The sequence below is a fragment of the Wickerhamomyces anomalus genome (assembly GCF_001661255.1).
Source record: "Wickerhamomyces anomalus NRRL Y-366-8 unplaced genomic scaffold WICANscaffold_4, whole genome shotgun sequence".
NCBI lineage: Eukaryota > Fungi > Ascomycota > Saccharomycetes > Phaffomycetales > Wickerhamomycetaceae > Hansenula > Hansenula anomala.
The window spans coordinates 258075-280667 of record NW_017567113.1 but is presented as its reverse complement, the minus strand read 5'-3'; the positions used below and the strand labels follow the sequence as shown (position 1 = coordinate 280667).

At 34.3% G+C, this 22593-nt stretch overlaps 11 protein-coding genes across 11 annotated transcripts; 4 read left to right on the top strand and 7 right to left on the bottom strand.

Moving 5' to 3' along the window:
- Positions 1 to 441: 441 nt before the first annotated feature.
- On the top strand, positions 442 to 2094 carry SIA1 (Sia1p; the record flags this gene model as incomplete). The annotated part of the gene is made up of 1 exon (XM_019185711.1): positions 442 to 2094. One exon carries the CDS (start codon positions 442 to 444, stop codon positions 2092 to 2094), a length of 1653 nt encoding a protein of 550 aa, XP_019037883.1.
- Positions 2095 to 7039: 4945 nt separating this feature from the next.
- POL3 (DNA-directed DNA polymerase delta POL3) lies at positions 7040 to 10369 on the bottom strand (the record flags this gene model as incomplete). The annotated part of the gene is made up of 1 exon (XM_019183503.1): positions 7040 to 10369. One exon carries the CDS (start codon positions 10367 to 10369, stop codon positions 7040 to 7042), a length of 3330 nt encoding a protein of 1109 aa, XP_019037882.1.
- A 1111-nt stretch (positions 10370 to 11480) lies between these two features.
- WICANDRAFT_32881 (uncharacterized protein) lies at positions 11481 to 13382 on the top strand (the record flags this gene model as incomplete). Its single annotated transcript, XM_019182013.1, has 1 exon — positions 11481 to 13382. The coding sequence occupies one exon, from the start codon at positions 11481 to 11483 to the stop codon at positions 13380 to 13382; it is 1902 nt and encodes a 633-aa protein (XP_019037881.1).
- A 42-nt stretch (positions 13383 to 13424) lies between these two features.
- STE14 (protein-S-isoprenylcysteine carboxyl O-methyltransferase) lies at positions 13425 to 15178 on the bottom strand (the record flags this gene model as incomplete). The annotated part of the gene is made up of 2 exons (XM_019180303.1): positions 14922 to 15178; positions 13425 to 14149 (listed from the first exon to the last, which is right to left on the bottom strand). Exons 1-2 carry the CDS (start codon positions 14968 to 14970, stop codon positions 13425 to 13427), a joined length of 774 nt encoding a protein of 257 aa, XP_019037880.1. The 5' UTR covers positions 14971 to 15178.
- A 113-nt stretch (positions 15179 to 15291) lies between these two features.
- FRQ1 (frequenin) lies at positions 15292 to 15864 on the top strand (the record flags this gene model as incomplete). The annotated part of the gene is made up of 1 exon (XM_019181860.1): positions 15292 to 15864. One exon carries the CDS (start codon positions 15292 to 15294, stop codon positions 15862 to 15864), a length of 573 nt encoding a protein of 190 aa, XP_019037879.1.
- Positions 15865 to 15917: 53 nt separating this feature from the next.
- On the bottom strand, positions 15918 to 16634 carry CAT5 (putative monooxygenase CAT5; the record flags this gene model as incomplete). The annotated part of the gene is made up of 1 exon (XM_019181991.1): positions 15918 to 16634. One exon carries the CDS (start codon positions 16632 to 16634, stop codon positions 15918 to 15920), a length of 717 nt encoding a protein of 238 aa, XP_019037878.1.
- Positions 16635 to 16798: 164 nt separating this feature from the next.
- PHO92 (mRNA-binding phosphate metabolism regulator) lies at positions 16799 to 17304 on the bottom strand (the record flags this gene model as incomplete). The annotated part of the gene is given in 2 exon segments (XM_019182011.1): positions 16799 to 16938; positions 16950 to 17304. Coding segments are annotated over 2 exon segments (495 nt in total), but the record flags the coding sequence as incomplete, so codon positions are not given.
- A 1038-nt stretch (positions 17305 to 18342) lies between these two features.
- Positions 18343 to 19047, bottom strand: WICANDRAFT_63175 (uncharacterized protein; the record flags this gene model as incomplete). Its single annotated transcript, XM_019183502.1, has 1 exon — positions 18343 to 19047. The coding sequence occupies one exon, from the start codon at positions 19045 to 19047 to the stop codon at positions 18343 to 18345; it is 705 nt and encodes a 234-aa protein (XP_019037876.1).
- Positions 19048 to 19687: 640 nt separating this feature from the next.
- Positions 19688 to 19918, bottom strand: WICANDRAFT_84428 (uncharacterized protein; the record flags this gene model as incomplete). The annotated part of the gene is made up of 1 exon (XM_019185710.1): positions 19688 to 19918. The coding sequence occupies one exon, from the start codon at positions 19916 to 19918 to the stop codon at positions 19688 to 19690; it is 231 nt and encodes a 76-aa protein (XP_019037875.1).
- A 799-nt stretch (positions 19919 to 20717) lies between these two features.
- WICANDRAFT_63174 (lipase family protein) lies at positions 20718 to 21716 on the top strand (the record flags this gene model as incomplete). The annotated part of the gene is made up of 2 exons (XM_019183501.1): positions 20718 to 20842; positions 20894 to 21716. 2 exons carry the CDS (start codon positions 20718 to 20720, stop codon positions 21714 to 21716), a joined length of 948 nt encoding a protein of 315 aa, XP_019037874.1.
- A 25-nt stretch (positions 21717 to 21741) lies between these two features.
- WICANDRAFT_84427 (uncharacterized protein) lies at positions 21742 to 22539 on the bottom strand (the record flags this gene model as incomplete). Its single annotated transcript, XM_019185709.1, has 1 exon — positions 21742 to 22539. One exon carries the CDS (start codon positions 22537 to 22539, stop codon positions 21742 to 21744), a length of 798 nt encoding a protein of 265 aa, XP_019037873.1.
- Positions 22540 to 22593: the final 54 nt, after the last annotated feature.

Below are 22593 nucleotides of genomic sequence, written 5' to 3'. Positions count from 1 at the left end.
TTACTGGTAAAGATCTTTAGATCTTCTGTATCGTTCCATAAAAGGGTCCCTTTTTCTAAATATTTGTGTCCGTTCTAAAATCTCAAGATTCGCCAAATTTCACATCATCAAAGAAGAGAAAAATTTAGTTCCCTCCAACTGCCGAAGGAGTTGGGCTCCCAAAATTTCAAATGGAAATGAACCTGATCCAAGCCAGAACACATCCCATAAACAGATACAGAGTCTATCCATACTAGCAAATGAAGTATTAGCCCCTCTAACAGAATCCCTTCATCACCCTCGTCTCTTCCAACCTGCTCATCTCTTTTGACAGCTACTTTTTTTTATAACCCATTCGTTTTTTTTACACCACATCATCATCAGCTCAACAAAGAGAACAAAGATCCCTGTTTAATACCCAGCTATTCCCTTCAACAAACACAAACCCTTAGCTTTCCAAAGATGCTGCTTTCATATAAATTCCAAAGGTTTTTCAAAAGAGTACTGATCCCTTTTGCGGTGCTGCTATACATAGTGCTGTCATTTTTCAGTCTCCATACAAGAAATATTTATCACAACGGGTTACATCAACTTGAACCTTATAGAGGCGGTCCATTCGATGATATCAAGAAAATCAAATGCTATAGATGGTATGGTCATTGTAATCAAATCATTGAGAATTCAGATTATGACAATGGTGATATTATTTGGCATAGAGTGGATAAAAATCTAGATCTAAATGGTGAAAGCCCCAGTTCTTGGTCATTTTATCGAGAATATCTTTATGTCCATATTTCTACAAAGAAAAGATTCAATTCCCCAGGTAGGGCAATAGTGGATCTTGCCATAGGGGATCAATCTTCAAAAGATCCACCGTTTTATGTTGTTAATGATGCTCAATCTAGAAGTGGTCGTCCTAAATCAAGACTAGATGTTACTTATAATTACAACAATTGGGAACTAAGATTTGATGGGATCTGGGCTAAATATGATAAATCAAACTCAGAAGACGCTATAACAAATGTGCAATACCTGTTTGGTAATGACATTATTGAACCAAGAGCTGATTGGACATTGGTTAATGGTAATATAAACTCTAATGCTAAAATAACGGTACATCGTGGCCCATTAAATGAAAAAGGTGATATTTTAAAGAAAGTGCCAATCTTACTACAACAGAATGATGAATTTAAAATTTTACAAGTTTCTGATTTACATTTCAATTCAGATTTTGGTACATGTAAAGATCAAGTCAATGAAGAACATGGCTGTAAGGCAGATGCTAAAACTTTAAGTTTCCTTCATCAAGTTCTTGATTTAGAATCTCCAGATCTTGTTGTGCTCACAGGTGATATTATTGATGGTTTCAATACAATGGATTATCAAACTGCAATACTTAAAGCATTATCACCATTTATCTCAAGATCGATTCCATTTGCAATCGCTTTGGGTGAAAATGACAAAAACCAGTATGCTTCAAGAGAGGAGATCATCAATTTCATAATGGAATTACCTTATTCTATGATGGGTAATAATGACCCAAAACAACATCATAATTCCATCTCTGGAGATAAAACAAATTATGCATTAAGGATCTATGATAGCAAAAATGACCATTTACAAAATGTCATCTATATACTAGATATTTTCCAAGAAGATGTCAATCAACAAGAGTTTCTAAAACAAACTTTTGATTCATTCACTGAAAAACCAAAATTTTCATTAGAATTTCAACACCATCCAATACAACAATATAGACCAAAATCAGCATTTGCCATAGTGGGTGCTTATAATGAAAAAAGCAAATTGAAAATAAAGACAAATCCACAAATAAGACAAACCCTAAGTGATATCAATGTCCAGGCAATGTCTGTTGGTCACGAACACACTAATGAATGCTGTATCCATAGTGAAGATAAAGATAACAAACTGAAACCCCTTTGGTTATGCTATGGTGGTGGAACTGGTGAAGGTGGTTATGGTAACACTAAAATCAAATATGAAAGAAGAGTACGGTTGTTTAGAATGAATACTCAAAAAATGGAGATCACATCTTGGAAACGGAAACAGAGTGAGCCTTCTTCAGTGTTTGACTACCAATACATTTACAATTAAAAATGATTATTAATTATTATTTATTTATTGCTTAAAAGAGATCTGGAATTTCTACAATCTTGGTTATATTTTAATCCAATTTCCACAACTTCTAATTCAAATTCAAATACGTTTATATTTTTTCGTTCCGGCCACTAATAGAGGATAATTTTTTTTTTTAATTTTTTTTTTTTTGGCCATCTGAAAATTGTAGTTAGAGAGACAGAGAGACGTGCAGTAGAAACAGTTGACAAAACATTGAAAACCCCATCAAAAACTAGTGTCAAATCAAGATATTGGGCTGGTTCAAATCATTCATATATATTCTGCATACGCATAATGAGTCGGCCAAACGTTGGCGAGGTGTCTGTGGAAGAGTATCAGGTATGTGATTATTTTATCGTGTTTTATAAAAGAATAACACACATCTATTGATTTGAGAAATTTGTTACTAACATGATTAGCATATATATCAACAGATCAGCCTGTTGAGGCTATCTGACTTGAAGCTGGTGGCAAAAGCCCTTTCCATTGCACAAGCGGGTCGTAAAGCTGATGTCGCTGATAGAATCAAAAAATATCTACAAACAGGACGTGAACGAGGAGACAGTATCAGAGTGATGGCAATTGGCCATATAGTGAAGGCTGCTGCTAATTATGAAAATATACCTACGTTTGAAGTCGCTTATCGTCATTACCAAGGTTTAAATGGGTTGAATAATATGGCCAACAACCAACAACAACATCAACAAAATCCTTCATCTTCACAAGATCTTCTCCCCAAATCTCAAACGAATCCTACACGCGCTTGGTTATTTTTCAAAGAGAATCCATTCTTTGTGTTGAAGAAATTGGTTACCCCTAATGCTGGTCACTGTTTCAAAGCTCCAGAGACAAGAGGTACCTGCCGCGTTCAATTTGTGTTGAATGAACAAGATCATAATTTGTTGAAATCATCTTCAAAGTACAAATTATTTTTGTTGTGTGGTGCTTTTGATAAATCCAAACCATCCACAGATGCATTGATTGAATTTCCACAACCTTTAGAGATACATTTTAATGGTACTTTAGTCAAAGATAACGTCAAGGGTTTGAAAAATAAACCAGGAACTGCAAGACCAGCCAATTTAACACCTTATATTGCTGCTCCAAATCGTACCAATAACTTGGATATGGTTTATGCATTTTCCAAAACTGATTACCTGATCTTTTGTTATTTAGTTGAAGAAGTTTCACCAGAAAAATTGTTACAAAGAATTTTGGCAAATCCACATATTGGAAAACAAAAAACACTTGATGAATTTCAAAATGGTGATGATGAAGATGATATACAAGAAGTTTCAACAAGGTTGAGTTTGAAGTGTCCATTATCATTCACAAGATTAAAATATCCAACTAAATCTATCAGCTGTAAACATTTACCATGTTTTGATGCCCTTTCCTTCATTTATTTACAAGAACAAGCTCCTACATGGACATGTCCTGTATGTTCTACCCCAGTGAGAGTGAAGGATTTATCTATTGATGATTACGTGATGGATATTATGAAGAATACTCATGAAGATGTGGAAACTGTTGAAATTGATTTAGATGGTAACTGGAAACCAGTCATAGAAGGTGATGATAACAACAATAGCAAAAGAGGTACACCTGGTGCTAATCCAAATCCTGGTACACCAACAAACTTGAAAAGAGAGGAATCGGAATCTTCAAATCAACAACAGGTTTCTTTGATGGACTCACCTGTTGTTATTAGCTTGGATAGTGATGAGGAGGACGAAGATCAAGTGCAAGCACCAACTCAAGCTCAAGCACCTCAAGTTCAAGCACCTCAGAGCCACGAGCAACAACCTCAGCAACAAGGACAACACCACCATCATCAGCATCAGCAAGCTCAGACAGAGGGACAACAACAAAACGCTTTTCAAGTGCAACCTCAAGCTCAGCAGCAAAATCCAGGGCCACCTTCGTTACCTCAAATTCAAAGTAATAACACACCATCTTCCATTCCTAGTACAAGGGAGTCAGGTTCGAATCAGCAAGTTGCTTCATCAAGAGAAAGCTCCTCTACTCCTATCACAACAGCTACACATGCTTCTACTGCTTCCACTGGACTTCCGAGAAGACAACCCCCTGCTATTGTTGATAGTTCAGATACAACACCTGATTCAACCGTTGCCTCTTTGTTTAACGATCCAAAAGAAAATCAAAGTCACGGGTCAGTACCTTTGAGCTCAAATGAACCACCTGCATCACTTAATAATTCCGGTCATTCTAACTTGCAACACCAGCATCAGGTACTTGTGCAATCTTCTAACAACAACAACAACAACAGCCCCCTGATAAGGAAGCCACCACCACCATCACCTCCAAATACTCAGAAGCATGTACAACAACAACAATCAAACAGTGCTCCACATCAAATTTTGAGACAGGCGGTGCCACCTCATCAACTTCCTCAGCTTGCCCCAAGACAGACACCAGCTCAAAATCAGCCTTCTGTTCCTCTTCAACAGGTTCATCCAGTTGCAACACTACAAGGGTTACCAGTTATGTCACCGGATCCAGCTGTGGTAAATAATGGCAATAATGGTGGTCACCTTCAACCACCATTCCAAGTATCTCAACATCAATCACCACCACCACCGCCACCACTACAGCAGCAACAACAACAACTTCCTCCACCACCACCTCCTCCTCCAGCTCAGCAACAGCATCAGCAACAAGGTAGACCTTTGGGAGCTTATCAACAGGCCAATGTTTCACCAGCGATTGGATCAAATGCTTCCTCTTCATCAAAAGAGAGTTCTAGCACTGGAACTCATCAAAATAGAAGTCCATTACTTACTGAACAACCTGGGGCCCATGTTGCCAATTCAATGTCACCACCATCTTCTACATCATCACCAAATCTGTCAACGGCAGTGCCTCAGAAGAAGTTGAGTGCTTATGAAGCTGAAAAAAACGAACTAGATCAATTAAGAATGAGAATTAACAGGGCAAAGAGTGCTAATAAGGCTAATAGTCCCTTGGTTCCACCTGCTGTTCCAAGCCACCAAAGATTTGATAGATTATCAACAAATTATCCAGTCCCTGGGTTAGTTAATCATGGATTTCCTCCACCTTTTAATGTGGTCAGCCAGAATACTTCTCCTTTGCAGCAACAACAGCAGCTTCCTCATGTAAATGGTGCTCAGCAGCAGCTATATCATCATCAACAAAATCCTCAATCTCAAGTTTTGCCTGTTTCCCAAGACCATCAGCAAAGGCTTTACCTTCAACAACAACTTCAAAAGGAACAACAAGAGCAAAGAATTCAAAAGCAAAAAAGGGATCTTCAACAGCGTCAACAGCAACTTCAACAGCTCCAGCAACATCAACAGTCTCATCATCAGTCTTCAACAGTCTCAGCATCGGATGTAACTACAGGGGAAAATCAAAGGTCACTTCCAAAACAAGTTCAACCTGCTGCTGCTTCATCAGGTCCAAACCAACAAGACTCGTCTTCAATTCCTGAACAACATCCGGTACAGCAACGCGTCAAAGATGTTTATGGTGCTGATATACAACATGATAAAAATGGTCAAACTGGGACTAAACCTATTGAACAAAGAAGAGCTACATCTAATCCTATTTTCAGTCAAACGGTTGATCAATCAAATCTGAAAGCAAGTTTGGAAAATTATCAGCAGCGAAATGGCTTGAATAGGGCAAATACTGTCAATGTTGTCCAAACACAAGGTCATGCTGGTTTGATAAATAATATTCAGAAATTGAAGGACGATATTAATGCTCATCGTGTGTCTGCTAGCACATCGAGTAATAATTTGAATGCCCATACGCACAGCTCAAATCCTTCAACAACAAATGAAGTACCAGCTTCTTTACCTGTGCCTCCTTTTTCAACGTTTAAGGTGCCAAATTATCATCAAGGTAATCATGAACCTGCTAAACCAGATCGACCTGGTACTAAAATTGATTTAAACCAAGGAGAAAACAGTACATCCGCCCAACCACCTGAACCTTCAAATTCATCTGGTGCTGCTAATAATATTCATGTTCCAAATTGGAGTGCCAATAGCTTATTGCGTCCCTCAGGTTCTGTTTTTTCACCATCGAGATTTTCTTCTGAGAACACAAATCAACAACAACATGAGAACCCTCCTCATCAACAACAACAACATGGACAACAGGGACAATCTCAAGCGAATGAAAATTCTGCTGTTCAAAACAACCCACCTTCTTTACCTCAGAAGCCAGCAGTATCTGGTGGTATTTTGGGTATTAATATTGATCCTAATGCATTGCTAAAGAAAGATGGGTTAAATGGCCAATCAACATCCCAATCAAGCTCTACTAAAAATTCGCCAGTGATTGGTAATCAACAAGGTCCGCCACCTTTGGGTAAACCAAGATCAACTGCTAATGTTTTCCTGCCTTCTAAGAGACCTGTTAATATAGCTGAAAAGAAAAGAGCACCTTCACCACACCAAGTTGATCAACAGAATCCGAAAAGACCACTGATTCAGAAAGCTCCTATTAATCCAGGTGATAAAGCTGCGCATCCTGTTATTGATCTTACAAGTGACGGTGAAGATGATGATACACCATTGCTGCTAAGAGATGATAATCCTTTAAATAGGGCAAAGAAGAGCACATAATGAATGAACGTTATATTTAATTCGTGTATTATTAACATAGTTCCGTAGCTGTCCGAAGCACCTTCTCAACACTATCGAGTTCCGTGGATTAAAGGCTACAGGAGATGTGACTTGATAACTAAGTCTGATTCTGTAGAGTACCAGCTTTTTTTTTACTCCCATTGGCAAATCATCGTCAACATTTGCATAGTCAAGATATCATCAAATAACAGTTCGCGAATTTGATCTCTCTTTATAGACACATGATACATGACAGTCTACAGTGTACATCTAGATAATGAAAAATAAATATGTACTAAAATCTATTACCAAAACGTATCATTCCATTTTTGAAGTTCTTTTGATTGTGCAATAACATCTTTTTGTGCCTTTTTACGCATATAGAAGATTGGACAATCTTTGTTTGAACATAAAACATCTTGATGTAATGAACCTTGACACCTTTGACATTCTGTCCATAATCTTGAAAATTTAACTTGTAAAGCATTCATACCAGCTAATGCTTCACTATATAGTTTACCTGCTTTTGGTTTACAATTGTCACATAATGCACCTAGATTGTTCTTAGGTAATGGATTTTTACAACCTTTACAAGTTTCAACTTTCTTGACAAACTTCATTAACCCACCAGTTGACGATGATGCTGATGCCATTGTAACTGTTCTTGTATGTGAACCTGTTAATAATTCTTTAGCTTTCTTTTCCCCCAAAATTGGTTCGAAAATTCTTGTTAATGGGTTTGCTAATTGATTTTCCAAATAATATTTAGCATCAATTGGCAAGTTATGTTCTAAAACGTATAATGGATCTTCTGATTTTTCATAACTCTTGTTACCAGCAGTTTTGATAATGACATAAGCAACACGATCACCAATAGTTGGAGCAGAACCGGCATCTCTTTTTCTCATTCTTTCAGCTAATTCCACATGAGGTTGTTTATTTGCATAATCTTGTCTTGATAGAGCTTTTGTAATAACCAACTGTTGCATATCCACACGATCTTGTAATAAATCTGCAATTGTTTGCTTGACATAACTTTCAGCAGATTTAACATCTCTTTTCTCTAGAATCAATTCCAAAATTTTAGTGATAACATTTGAAACCAAACGACAATTATCTCTTCTAACAGTTTCAATACCTTTTGTATCCATTTTATCAAAAGTATCAGTTCTTGTCCAATATAACCCAGCGTATCTTTTTTTATTAATCAACAAATATGGGAAGTAAACTTTTTCAAATTCCAATTTAATTGGGTTTAAAAATTTTGTAGAAACATAATCAGCAGCTTCTTCACCTAATTTCATACAAGTTTCTAAATCTTTATAACCAAATTTAACCATGACAGAATCGGTATCACCATAAATAACTTCAGAATCAAATTCATAACCATTAGCTATTGTATATTTCTGTTGAACTTCTTGTTTTGTCTTTTCAATCATACCTCTACCAAAAGCAGTAACTGAAGATGAAATTGCAAGACAAGGTAATTTACCAATAGTAGCACCAGTGAACCCATAAACAGAATTAGCAGAAATTTTCAAAGCCAATTGTCTACCATTCAAAACATCTCTTTTAAAAGGATCAGTTTCTTTTTTCAAATCAGCTTTTGCCTTTTTTCTCGCAGATAACAATTCTTCTAAAATGATTGGTAAAATTCCCTTTCTTTGAGTTGATTTAACGAAAAAATCACCAGATGGGGTAACTGTATAATCTTCATCTTTTCTCAAACTTAATCTTTCTATAGTTGGTTTATTTAATAATGTTGTATAGCATAAATTATGGGCCATCATGATACTTGGATATAGAGAACTGAAATCTAATGTGGCAATTGGAACATCATAATAACCTCTATGAGGTTCAATAACCGTGGCACCTTCATATTGAACATCTGAACTACCACTCTGTTGTAAATTTGGTACAACAAGATCAACTTCTAAACATTTTCTGAATAATTGGGAAATGACTTTAATTTGTTGACCTCTTGTTAATAAGAATGAGAATGGAACACCTGTAACTCTAGCCATTTCTGTGTAATTAACTAGACACATCAATTTTTCTAATAGTCTCATGGGTAAATATGCATCTTTTAAACAATAAACAGCTAACCGTCTTCTTGTTTCACTAGTACCATTTTGTAAATCTGTAATGATGGAATGTTGAACTTCTTCTTTTTGTTCATTAAGGAAATGTGCAGAAACTGAATTTAAAGTATATGATCTTAATTTATATTCTCTTTGGATGAATTGTAAAAGATCCAATTGCATTCTACCATCAATGTTTATAACTTTTGATTCTCTAGTACCATAAGCTTTTGAACTAAAGACGGAATCTTTAGCTTCTTGTTTGATATTTTTCAATCTACCAAAATATGGGAAATCTTTTAATCCAAGTGCATTTGCACGATCTAATAAATATGGTAAATCAAAATTAGTTGTGTTGTAACCAATGATAACATCTGGATCCACTCTTGTAACGAAATCTCTCCAAGCCAACAACATATCTCTTTCATCTTGATGTTCAAAAATTTCAGAACCTGTTATTGGAGAACAAGTATTTACTGTGAAGACATTACGAACAAAAGGTCTTGATTCACCAGATCTCGAGACAACATTAGCAATTTGGATAACTTGATCATGTTCAGCTTCTGGGAAAATACCTTTTCTACCAGCACATTCAATATCAAATGATAAGATACGTAATGGGGCCATTTTTAACCATTCACCTTCAGGTTGATGAGAAACTAAATCATGATAATCAATATTAACCTCCAATTGACATCTTGATAATTTTGAATGACTATTAATGATGGTGTATGTTGATTTTGGTAATGTGATCCAACTCATACCAGTGATTTTACAATCAATCAACAATCTTAATAGATATTGAATATTATCATAAGTCATTGTACCATCACCACCATTATTAAACATCCCATTCCATGAAACCATCCCTTTTTCAAAACCAGATCTAATTTTGGGTATATCTTTAGCATTAACACCAACAATTTTTAAAAAACAAACTTTTTGATTCCCATTAAACCCCCAAATTGATTCTTTGAAAGCTAATCCCACGCTGTGAACACCACTAAAAGTTTGTTGTAAATAATGAGTAAAAGTTGATACATGTTCTTTTCTAAAATCCATTGGAGCTGGTACATAAAAATAATGTAAAAACCCAGTAACATTACATAAAACTGAATAACCTTCTTGAGTTACACCGAAAAACCTCACGGCTGACGAACCATCAGTCAGCGCTTCTTCAGCATCTAATTGTTGAAATGTTATGTCATGTGTATTTGGATCCCAATCTTTTGGTAATGAAGGTCTTTCCCAAGTTTGATCTTCAGCTGTTAAATTTTTGATATTAATATCATTACTCATTGATAATAATTCTTTTTCAAATTTTGAAGGTTCCACCTGAGCCATGGCATTCTTAGCCTTGAAAGTTTGAGATTGATGGAGATGTTGATCATCTTGAGTAGATTGTAATGAAACAGGTAGTGAATGAGCTTCTTTTGTTAATTCTTCCACAGTACCATCTGGAGTTGGATCAATCCCAATTTCGATTTTTGCCTTCTTTGAAGTTGGATCTATATTCTCCACTTCGTTAAGCGCTCTTTTACTATTATCAGACATGGTGTGGTGATGATGAATAGTGGAAAGAATATGATTCCAAGATTAATGAATCAGATGAAATCAATTTGTAATGTTAAAACGCGTCTAAACAAAAAAAAGTTGATTTTTGCTATAAACCGCGTTTGCTGGTCAGCATTCGGATCATGTGATACGACACGTGAGAGTCATGTGATGTGGTATAAGCTTTCTATAGTGTAAGTTTATTTAAATAGTGTAGAGAAGCTATAGTATTCAAGAGATTCAAACTGCTTTAGGAGACTCAGTGGTTGAGGTGACCAAAGCAGCTACTAGATATAGCTGTGAACAGTAAAGTAGAACTCCCTTCCTACTGTTTATTGAGAGTCAAATACCGCAGAATTGTTCAATCAAATTCCACAACTCTCTCTCTTCATACTGCTAAGACTATTCAATTAACCGCACCCAGTTCCTCGCCCAATCACCGTCCAATATCCAAGACCTCTTCAATTCCCAACTCTTCAATACTCGCGAATTCCCAAATCTCAATTTCCTTTTTCTTTGGAAATTGGCGTGGCACAAAAAAAAGAAAAAACTTTTCAAAGGTTTTGGACAGAAGCGGGCTTCAACAATTGCACAATAGAACAGATTTTGAAGGGGAATTGAAGTGAGAAATGATGGTTATATGGTTAGGCTGAGGATTGGTGGTTGTACTACGTTTAAACCATGGAGTGTTCACTAGTTTAAAGGTGGTAGTTGTGATGGTTTGGTTCAAGGGGCTGAACGTTGATAAGTGCGACAGTAAAGCTTATTACAGTGTAGATGGATTTGATAAAGCTGAGGCAATAGAGTATGTCCGTTGGTATAAAAGGTATTAAAGTTACACTAGTGCACAACTAACGGACCACGGTTTCTTGGAGCACTTGGAACATGGGCATGTTGAGCCCTGTGTATTCTTGCCTACATCTACAGATGCCAGATGCCTCATCACCAAAGCGAAAGAAAAAAAAAATCTTTTCCATAATTTGTTTATACCAAGACACTTTCAATTTCAAATTCAGGTGGAAAATCCTTTTCTTTTATTAATATAAAAAGTACTATGAACCCAATCTTTCCCATCAATTTAATCTAATCAAATCAATCACCCACCTTCAAAATGTCTAATAAGAAGGAAGATTTCAACCAAATTGTTGAACCTGAGTTAACAAATTCAGAGAAAAAACAAGTTTTGGATCAAACATTGGATAAACCATCTTCAACTTCTTCAATCAAAGAACAAACCACTAATAGTACTGATCTTGATCAAGATCTTGAAAACCAAAACAAACAAGTTTATGAAACTGCATGGCCTAAAAAATTATTATATATCGCTTATGCTGGTTTAATATTCACAGCTTTAGTGGAGAATTTCGCTGCTGATTCTACTAAAAACTTGGATTCTTATGCAACTTCAAGTTTTAATGCTCATTCATTAATCGCTACAGCTGCTGTTGTTTATAAAATTAGTGCTATTTGTGCTTATCCAATCTTGGCCAAATTAGCTGATTTATTAGGACGTGGTGAAGGGTTTGGGTTAGCCATTTTCCTATATACTGTTGCCTATATATTATACGCAGCTTGTGGTAATGTGGAAACTTATATCATTGCAGAGATTTTCTATGCAATTGGTAGAAACGGGTATAGAGTTTTCCAACAAATTTTCATTGCAGATACAACATCTTTAATTAATCGTGGTATTTGGTCTCAATTACCTGGTGCCCTAACTGCTGTGCCTTCATTATATGCTGGTTCTGAAGTTATGGATGCATTCTTGGAACATTCAACTTGGAGATGGGGGTATGGTTGCTTTGCTATAATCATTGGTGTTTCAATGATTCCATTAACTTTAATCATGACTATTTTAGATAAAAGAGCTAAAAAATTGGGTCAAAGAAAAGAAATTCAAGTGCTCAAGAATTTACCACAAGGTTCAATTTGGAAGAAAACCTATCATTTATTATTTGTGGAATTAGATGTTTTAGGTGGTGTTTTATTAATTGTTGGATTTGCATTATTTTTCATCCCATTCACTTTAACTGGTAAACAATCTTCTTATAGATGGCATGAGGGTAAATTGATTGCGATGTTGGTTATTGGATTCATCACTTTTTGGTGTTTTGTTGCATGGAATGCCCTTTATAAACATAAACCAATTCCAAATAGAAAACCATTTGTCCCACCACAATCATTGACTAATAAAACTGTGATTATTGTTTTAGTTATGGTTGCATTAGATTTATGTGAAAATTCATCTTTTGCTACTTATTTTTCCACCGTTTTACAAGTTGGTGGTTATTACACTGCTGGTGAAGCTACAAGAATTGATAATTCTAAAAAAGCCACAATTGATATTGCATCTGTTATTTGTGGGTTATTGATGAAATATACTAAAAGATCCAAGATTTATGTTATGATTGGTGTTCCATTCTTAGTTTTAGGTCATGGTTTATTAGTTTATTTCATGAATAGAGATGGCAAATTAGAAAAAACTGTCTTGTTAATTGTTATGGAAGTTTTCATTGGGTTAGGTAGAGGTTTTTATCAATGTGGTTTACAAGTTACAATTCAAGCTATTGCCGGTGTTGATGGTATTGCAATGTCAACTGCATTCTTTATGGCTTTCAATTCTGTTGGTTCATTAATTGGTAGTGCAATTGCAGGTGGTATTTGGAATTCAGTTTTATTAAATAAATTGGAAAAATACTTACCAACTGATTCAAAATCAAAAGCTACAAGTATTTATAAGTCTATTAAAGTTGCTAAAAGTTTTAAAAAGGGAACTCCAGAAAGAATTGCAATCTCAAAAGCTTATAGAGAAACCATTCAAATCATTGGTTATACCGGGTTGGGTATAATTGCACCAATGCTAATTTTAATGTTTTTAATCAAAGAAGTTAAATTAACTGATAAAAGAGATATCTATGAAGGTGATAATGTTGAAGATGAAGCCGAAGGTGTTCAAGTTCCTGTTAACAACACTACAATTCCAGCTACTGAACCAATGGTCATCAAGAAGTAGATACATGTATATATAGAATGTTTTAGTACCTAATTTTTTGTTTTAATTGATAAATGGAATGTAGACAAATGCAGTTTTTCTATAATTTTCGTATCTTTCACCAAAGAATGAAATCAAATATTTTTCTTCAAATTTAATTCGTTTACTGAAAAACATCCATAGAATAATAATGAATCCAACTAATGCAATTGGATTAACTAAAACTAATTGAGTTCCAACTGCCCACCAGAAAAAACCAGTATAACTTGGATGTCTAAAAACAGAATAAATCCCATGAGTAACCAATTCATGCTCATTTGACTTTTTAATAACAATCAAATGACTAAAAGATTTACCAGCTGTAATCATTGCCCAAGATCTAATAATTTGTCCCCCAACTAATAATATCAATCCAATAATCTTGATCCAACTAAAGGATTTCTTAAAATTAGGGAAGAATACATATTCAACAGCAGCTTCAATAATAGCAATGGTATGAGCCACTGTATATGATGATCCATTGTTTATAATAAATGATTCTTTATGAACTTTTTTAGGATTATATTTTGCTGTGATGTAAAATTCCAAAAAATGGAAAACTGATAATGACATTAAATAAATTGAAGGTTCTTTATATGTACTGAAGAATAATGTAGCCATTGCAAAACCGAATAATATACCAAGGTTGGCAGCTGTTAAAGCGATTTCCTCTGGTGGGTTTTTCTTGATATCTGGTAATAAATCATTATCTAACGTGGATGGGGTTGGTCCACCTTCATCAGATTCAACTGATTCTTCTTGCTCATCATCAGATAAAGATTGTTCTTTTGATTCTTCTTTTTTGCCTTGGTGATGCTTTGGAGATGAATGTACTGAGGATTGATCAGTTGATTCTCTTGGAGTTGAAGCTGGTGAGGGTGTTGATGAAGTTTTATGAGATTTGCTCATATTTGATATTTTCCTTATAGGATTTGTTGTTTTCTTCAAGAAGGACGACATTGTTGGGAAGAAAAGGTTGTGATCCTTTATATATATGGAGTTTTATCAATTGAGGCTAAAGACGAGTATAATATATAGCACACTTCAATTCTTCAACACTTGGAACCTCATTTGAAGTGTTTGAACAATTGAAATTTGTTTTAACCGTTTTAAGGTTAAACAATCAAAATTGAAAAAATTGAAGACTTTTCGCGGAAGACGGATATTAGCGGTCAAATTGGATTCTCTCAGTAAATTGCAAAAATTTAAATAACTTTAGTTTTGATTTGACTTGATTGAATATCGTTTTATCATAATCTTTTTTGTTTCCATTACTTGGTCTTTCAAGCTTTTTTATACTCCAGTTTTCCCTGTTGTTCCTCGGGTTCTGTGGGAAGTGTAATTGATGGTGACGTCGATGATGTTGGTTTCAACCATGGGTGCAACAGTTGAGAAGGAAACAAAAAGTATTTTATTTCTTAATAGCTTAAATTCAGTTAATAAGCTTTCTTGATCTCTTCAATTACTTCCCCTTGACACTTAGTTGGGATTACTATTATCCGACCTAGTCACGCGACATACACGTGACATTGCAACCCTCGGAAATATAAACTTTGCCAAATCTATTCATTCTCCAAAGAATCACCAAATTTCAAACCAGCAAGAAACTATTCCACAATTCCAATTAACCACAAAACCAAGACAACCACTAAACACAAATACCATATAAGCAGATTAGATAATCATCATCACCAACATCAACTCACTGCTTCCCCGATCAAATCAGTCTTTGAAATTATTTGAGAATCAGGCTGAGCATCTTCTTCATTAAAGTGTACAGGGAAAAACCACAATCATACTCCAAAAAAAAAGAGGACCCTGAGACAATTACAAAGCAATAATAGAGTTATAACTATCTTTCACACATCCAAATAATCACAAATCATCCTCAATGGGTAAAGCTGCCTCAAAATTATCAAAAGATGAATTAACATCTTTAAAAAAATCAACATATTTTGATAGACGAGAATTACAACAATGGTATAAAGGATTTCTTCGTGATTGTCCATCAGGTCAATTAACAAAAGCTGAATTCATCAAGATTTATAAACAATTCTTCCCATTTGGTGATCCAACAGATTTTAGTAATTATGTTTTCAATGTTTTCGATGATGATAAAAATGGTACAATTGATTTTAAAGAATTTATATGTGCTCTAAGTATTACAAGTCGAGGTTCATTAGAAGAGAAACTTGTTTGGGCTTTCCAATTATATGACTTAAACAATGATGGAAAGATAAGTTATGATGAAATGTTGGCTATTGTTAGTGCTATTTATAAAATGATTGGTAGTATGGTTCAATTAAATGAAGATGAAGCAACTCCTGAATTAAGAGTACAGAAAATTTTTAACCTTATGGATAAAGACCAAAATGGTGAAATAAGTTTGGATGAATTTAGAGAAGGTTCTAAAATTGATCCTAGTATTGTTAGTGCTTTAAATTTATATGATGGGTTGGTATAATAGTTTGTTTATATGTGTATTAAAAAATAATATAATATTATAATTTTGTTTGATTAAACCCTTTCAGCTGTCCATATTGCTAATCTACATGTTAGTTTAATCCCCTCTGTTAATAACCAATAAGGAACAGCAGCTTCTGCATCATTTTCCACTGCAGTATCTAAATGTTCCAATTCATCATCTCTAAAATTTTTAATTGTATTTTTTAAATTTTGCAATTCTTCACTTTCTAAACCATTAATAATTTCACCAGTATTTAAATCTTTTGCTTGTATATCACTAAATTTATTCATCAATACTCTTAATTGATCATTATAATGACCTCCAATAACCGTTTCAACTGCAACTGTACAAGCCATTGCAGCTTCTTTACCAATCAATGCAGTACCAACACCTATACTATAAGCTCCTAATTTCCATAGTGGTGTGAATAATGATGGTCGTACCCTATTTTCAACTTGTAATTTATTAAAAGTATTATGATGATGAATTTCTTGTTCCCACATATGTTTTAATATAGTCTTCAATTCAGGTCTTGTATGTTGTAATATTGAATATTGCCCAGCATATATATAATTAGCACCTAATTCACCAGCTTGATCCACTCTAATAACACGATCTAAGAATGCTTTTTGATGAGGTGATAATGATGAATATTCATATTGTTTTGGTGATGATGGAGGTGGAACGGGTTGGGTATTAATTTGAGCTCTTAATTGAGATAATGTTGAGAATTTACAATTCTTTGGAAGGGTTTTAATTGATGGCATTTCTGTTATGAATTGGGGTGGAATCAATTGATGGAGAACGAAAGGAATTTGTTCTTATTCATTTACACCTTTTTGAAAGAAGTCGTTTGATTTTTTTTTGCTCTCAATGGTTTGAAGCCCCGGAAATCTAAACGACACTAAAAAAAAATGCCAAAGTTTAAACTTTATACCATTTTTTGTAAAAAACTAGTTTTGGAATCAACGTCTTTAAAAATTTGAATCATTTGTTCACCAATCTCAAAAGGTAACTCTTGAGTATCTCTTGAATTGGTAACTGGTCTCATTTCAAATTCATTATGATTATCTGAATTATACTGCTGTTGTATATTAATTGGAATTTTAAGATGTCTAAGATAAATATTTCTTTAATTAATAACCATTGAATTTTAAATTTCCCCTTCCATCTTGAGCTATCTAACCAAATATCATCATCAACTTCATTATTGCCATCATTTTTCTTGACAATTTTAGATTTCATTTCGGCAATTCCACAAAATTGACCGGATCCATTAACTGAAAAAAATAAGAAAATTCTTTTCAAATTTGAATTTCTCATTGAATTAAAAGCTTTTGATAATCTATTATTACCAAGATCAGTTGATGACCAAACTTCATGAGTAAATGAAGATATTATATCTTGTTCATTAAATGATTTAATTACAAAAAATCTTGAGCCTGATGGTATTGAAATTATTGATGGTGATAAAATTAAATCATTTTTACTTTGTTGATTATTTTCAGTATTTGGTTTTGATGCTTTTGTTTGATATGGGAAGATTTGGGGGAAGTAATATGGTGGTTGATTTGGGAAAAATTGAGGAGGTGGTGGTGGAGGAGGAGGAGGAGGTTGTTGATGCACTCCTGGATGTTGCTGATATTGAATTTGAGATGGCGGTCTTGAATAATATGGTATCGGTTGAGTATAGAATAGTTCTGAAAGTTGATATTGTGATGGTGGTCTTGATTGACTAGATTGGGATTGAGGTCTTGACTCGTGATAATTTGGATAGGGATATTGAAGCAATTGTTCATGTTGTGAATGTGGTCTTGAACTTTGTTGGAATGAACTTTGAGTTGATGGTCTTGAAGGATGTTGTGAAAGGCCTGGTGGTGGAGGTAGAGGTTGTCTTTGGGAAGCTGCCTTTTGTAGTTTTTGTTGTTGAGTCAGTTGTTGTTGTCTGTATAACATTTCACAAAACAGTTTATAATCAATTGAACCATGATGCCAATTCATTTCCAATGGATTATAACTTGAATTGAACTCCAAGATGGATGATCTTTTAACAGGTGTTGGATTGATTCCATCTTGGTTAGATTTACCAAGATCAGGAGAATCAGAAGGACTCAGCTGTTCATTATATGATTGTTTCGATATCTCTCTATCAATGATCTTGTTCATAGCATCCAATTCACTACCGCCATTGGAATCGCCAGTTCCTGGTTCTTTGACCTTGAGCATCAGCAGCATTTGACCATTCTCTAAAACATTTTCACTCTCATTAACCATCAAATCCATACTCAAATTCAGCATTTTCTGGGGTATTCAATAATTTGCCACTTGATCCAAAAAGAAAGATTCAGAAAAGAGATTCTTTAATTCAATTATCAGTTTTTTCTTGTAGCCGCCCTGTTAAAATTGGTTATACTGATTACGTAACAAAGCGATATCTACAGATATAATATTTATAAACATATTCATTTATTAAAATCACATACAAGATATTAAGACAGTGGCAAGACAAACGATGAAGGATGGCATCAATTTGGTCCAATAGTTGAAGGATCCATCAAGATAAATGACACTTATACCTTTAAATGAAGTAGCTCCACCATTTGCAGAGATTGCAGAAGTGATTGTAACATTTTCAGAAACATAACTAGTTTGAGTGCTAACGATTGAAGAATGACCATATCTATCATGATGCCATAAATAATAATAGATGATACCACCACCAGCTGCACCGGCAAGTGCAGGATGATATCCACCACCACGAGAACCTGAACCTGAAGAACCACGAGAACCTGAGGAGCCTGAACCTGAGGAACCACGAGAACCTGAAGAGCCACCACGAGAGCCTGATGAGCCATGGCTTGAGCTACTTGAACCTGAACGACTTGAGCTAAAGCTAGAACGGAATCCTCTTTTGAGTAAACGACCTAAACCTTTGACTTTTAAGAAATTATCATCATCATCAAGAGACTCTTCTTCATCCTCTTCAGTTGAAACAATATCAGACGGTATGACGGTTGAATAAGTTGTACCTGAGATTATTTCTTCATTATTTATAAGCCTTGTGTCAAAATTGGGGCTTTTAATCAGTTCACTTGAATATTGGGCATTGAAGTTTGATGTTGTGGAAAAAACCAAATTTGAAATTGTACCAAGAAATAACAACGGGAGTAAGAGTTTCATATTGTTGATGTGTATATAAGCTCTTTGAACCTTCCCTTATTGGAATACTGGACTGTTTATATATGCAAAGTAATGAACGTATTTGATGTTGTACTATACGTTGAAAAGGTCATGGATATTATTTGTACTTCAGCCTTTATCATCGCTTCTGCACATTCTAAGCCTAATAAAATTTGTTCAGGCAGCCGGCATTTAACCACAACTCGGCTCAAACCATCATGATCAGTGTATGTCATCCTCAACAGTGTCAATACTGAACCAAGCCACATACAACAGCTAATCTAATCATCATCTGTCACTCATATTCGTTCCAAATTCCAAGCCAAACATCTCGGCTTAGATTATTTGCGCTGTTTATTATGTCAGCTGGTGATCATGTGAATTCGCGAAAAAACCGTAAATTTGTTGGTGAAGAAGAAAAAAACAATTTTTACTTGAACGAAGTACAACTATCAACTTCGAGCAACCAATATGGTTTTTTGGATCACATGGGTCAAGAAAACTAAACCGCTAATGAATATTTTGGTCATTGCACCGAAGCTTTTCGTATTTCTGTTGAATTTGTTAAATTTAATGGCTTACCATGAACGTTTGAACATGAACATCCATGATACCCATTAGTCAAGCATCTACATATATATTATAAACGCTCGACCAATTCAGTTGGTATGTTTTCCATATTTGAAGATAATTGATTCTTGATCTCAGAGACTGATGAGAGCTCTATTGGCTTCCCAGCTACATAGGCACTTATCCAGTTCAACTCATGGTATGACATTGTAATTGATGTGGTTACTTCATTAATCTTGGTAAATGAACTATAGATGATGAGAACCTGGTCAATATACACTACAATTTCAAGATATTTCATAATTAGTAGTTAACAGCCAATTCGATTACACCAATTGACATTTCATCACCACCACGTAATCAATAAATAGTTGAATTACACGGTAAATTGTAATCCCAACCTCACGAATTAATTGGAACCTCAAAACACGAAAAGTTTTTCCTTCTTTTCAACCAATTACTTTAAATTACTTTAGCATACAAGCATAAACCAATGGCGTTCATGATGGATAGTTATCCGTATTTCTTAATTCACAACACATAGATCAGTGAGTTTAAATTTATCTACCTAGTAGTGCTGTGAATGAGCTGTTTGTTTGCTAACCACAGAGAACCTGAATTGTTTTAGTTGACATGTTTTTTACAACGTCCTTCTATTTTCCAAATGGTCTTTGAAGTCCAAATGTATTCTGTGGCGTGATTGCGCTTTAACTCTGGAATATTTGGTATTCCTGATAACGAAGCTATCGATGTAAAGCATTCCAAGGTCGAAACGATTAGATTTTGTTTGTGCTTGATGTTTTTGAATCCATTTCGAAAATCCAGCACTAAAAGAAATCAATTGCTACTCAAAATCGTGTGGAATTTGAAGAGAGTTAACTCATAGAAGTTGCCTACAATCTCACTTCTTGTGCTCTTCAGTTCATTCACAATAAACACATTTTTCTAATAATAATTCTATAAATTGTAGTGATTTTTTGTTTTCTATTGTCTTCACGACACAAAAAAAATACAAGAAATTAGAGACATAACAAACCCCAATCCACAACCAAAACAGAAACAATCTCCCATCTCATCAATATGATATTCATCGAGTCAAAATGGTGCTGATATCAACAATAACAATCTGTCTAACCCATTTCCTCCCACTGGTGCTCTCATTCCAACTAATTTCTCAATCCCTTTATGATGACTTGGTTGCCTATGCTCATCTAATGGATATAGCGTAAGTTGACTCAACATCATCCAACTATTCTTTTTAACTAACCATCAAAAGTTATTGTATTTCTCATATATCCAAGATCCAACCACCATTCCAATGTGATAATGACTGTTCAGATTTCCCACAAACTCAAGTTATTCAACAATGGACATCTGATGAATTTACACTATCATCTTCAAATTTCCCCACAACTGGGTATCTTGCAATAAATCATGATATGAAACTGATAATCTTGGGACTCCGAGGTACGAGATCTTTCAAAGATACTATAATTGATATCAATACAGATATGTTGTTATTGAATGATGTTTGTGTTGGTTGTAAAATTCATAAAGGTTTTTATTATTCATTTTTGAAAACTTGGAACATTATATCAATAGAGTTAGTTAACTTAATTAATCAATACCCAGATTATAAAATATTAATCATGGGTCATTCCCTTGGTGGTGCAATTGCCTTATTATTGGGGATGAAGACTCTTGAATTTAATAAAACTTTACTAGTCATTACAATGGGACAACCAAAAATTGGTAATCTGGTTTTAACAAGACATTTGGATCAATTATTTGGGATAAATACTGATCAATTCAATCTTGATGGGAAATTAATAAGAGTTACTCATAAAAATGATCCAGTTGTTAAATTACCAATAAGTGATAATTATTTCATCTTTGATAGGTATTCTCATTGTTCAAATGAAGTTTTCATTGATGAAGAATATAATCATGGTGCTCTACCTGATCTAAACAATATATTACTTTGTGATGGTGCTGAAGATATTCAATGTTCATACGGTATGAGTTTTACAAGAGATAACACTGAGCATTTGGATTATTTTAGAACTATGGGGAAATGCGGAGTTTCATTAATAACATAATAGCAAATACACATTTATTTCAGTCTTATATACTCTCAACAAGTGTGAAAAATCCAACATATTCGACATTCTCTTGTTTTGCCCTTGAAACAATACTAATCATACCATAATCTAAAATCCTTTGATTACGATAATTTTCTGATATCTGCTTCACGTTACTTTTGTAAATCTTGAATAATCCTGTAATAAACCTCTTCAAATTTTTATAGGCTGCAAGCTTGTACAATCTCATATAATCATGAACGAATAACAACAATTCATGATCACCTATTGATTCCAATAATTGTTCTTTAGACCCCATCAACACATTTGTTGATAGAAAGAATTTTGCAAAATCATCTTTATTCAATCTAAACTTGAAAATTGGATACTGTCTTGATGCAGCAACATAATTACCATTGGAAAGGTCTTCTAAATGAATGGAATAATAAAAATTTGGTCTCATATTGGGGATAAATGAATATTCACTATTACTTTCAAAACAAAGATCATCAAAAATTTCACGATTAAATTTCAAATTAGTCTCAACTAGAACATTATCATCCTGTTTAAGAACATCTTTCCAAATCCTTGTCAATTCTTCATCAATCTCACGATTCTTTCTTAAGTCAAGATTGGCTTGTTTATAAATTGCCCATAATATTAATCCATTCAATGTACACTCACTATCATCACAACGTCTAACATAGTACTTGAAGTTGATAATTCTTTCCACGCTACCATCAGCTTTTGGTAACATCCCAGAATACTCAAAATCTAACTTGAGATAAATACTGATCAAATAATTTGACAAAATGATGTTATCAACTCTGTATAAAAGCATATGTGTCAAGCTTTTCCTTAATAAATCACTAAACTTCAATGCACCATCACCAAG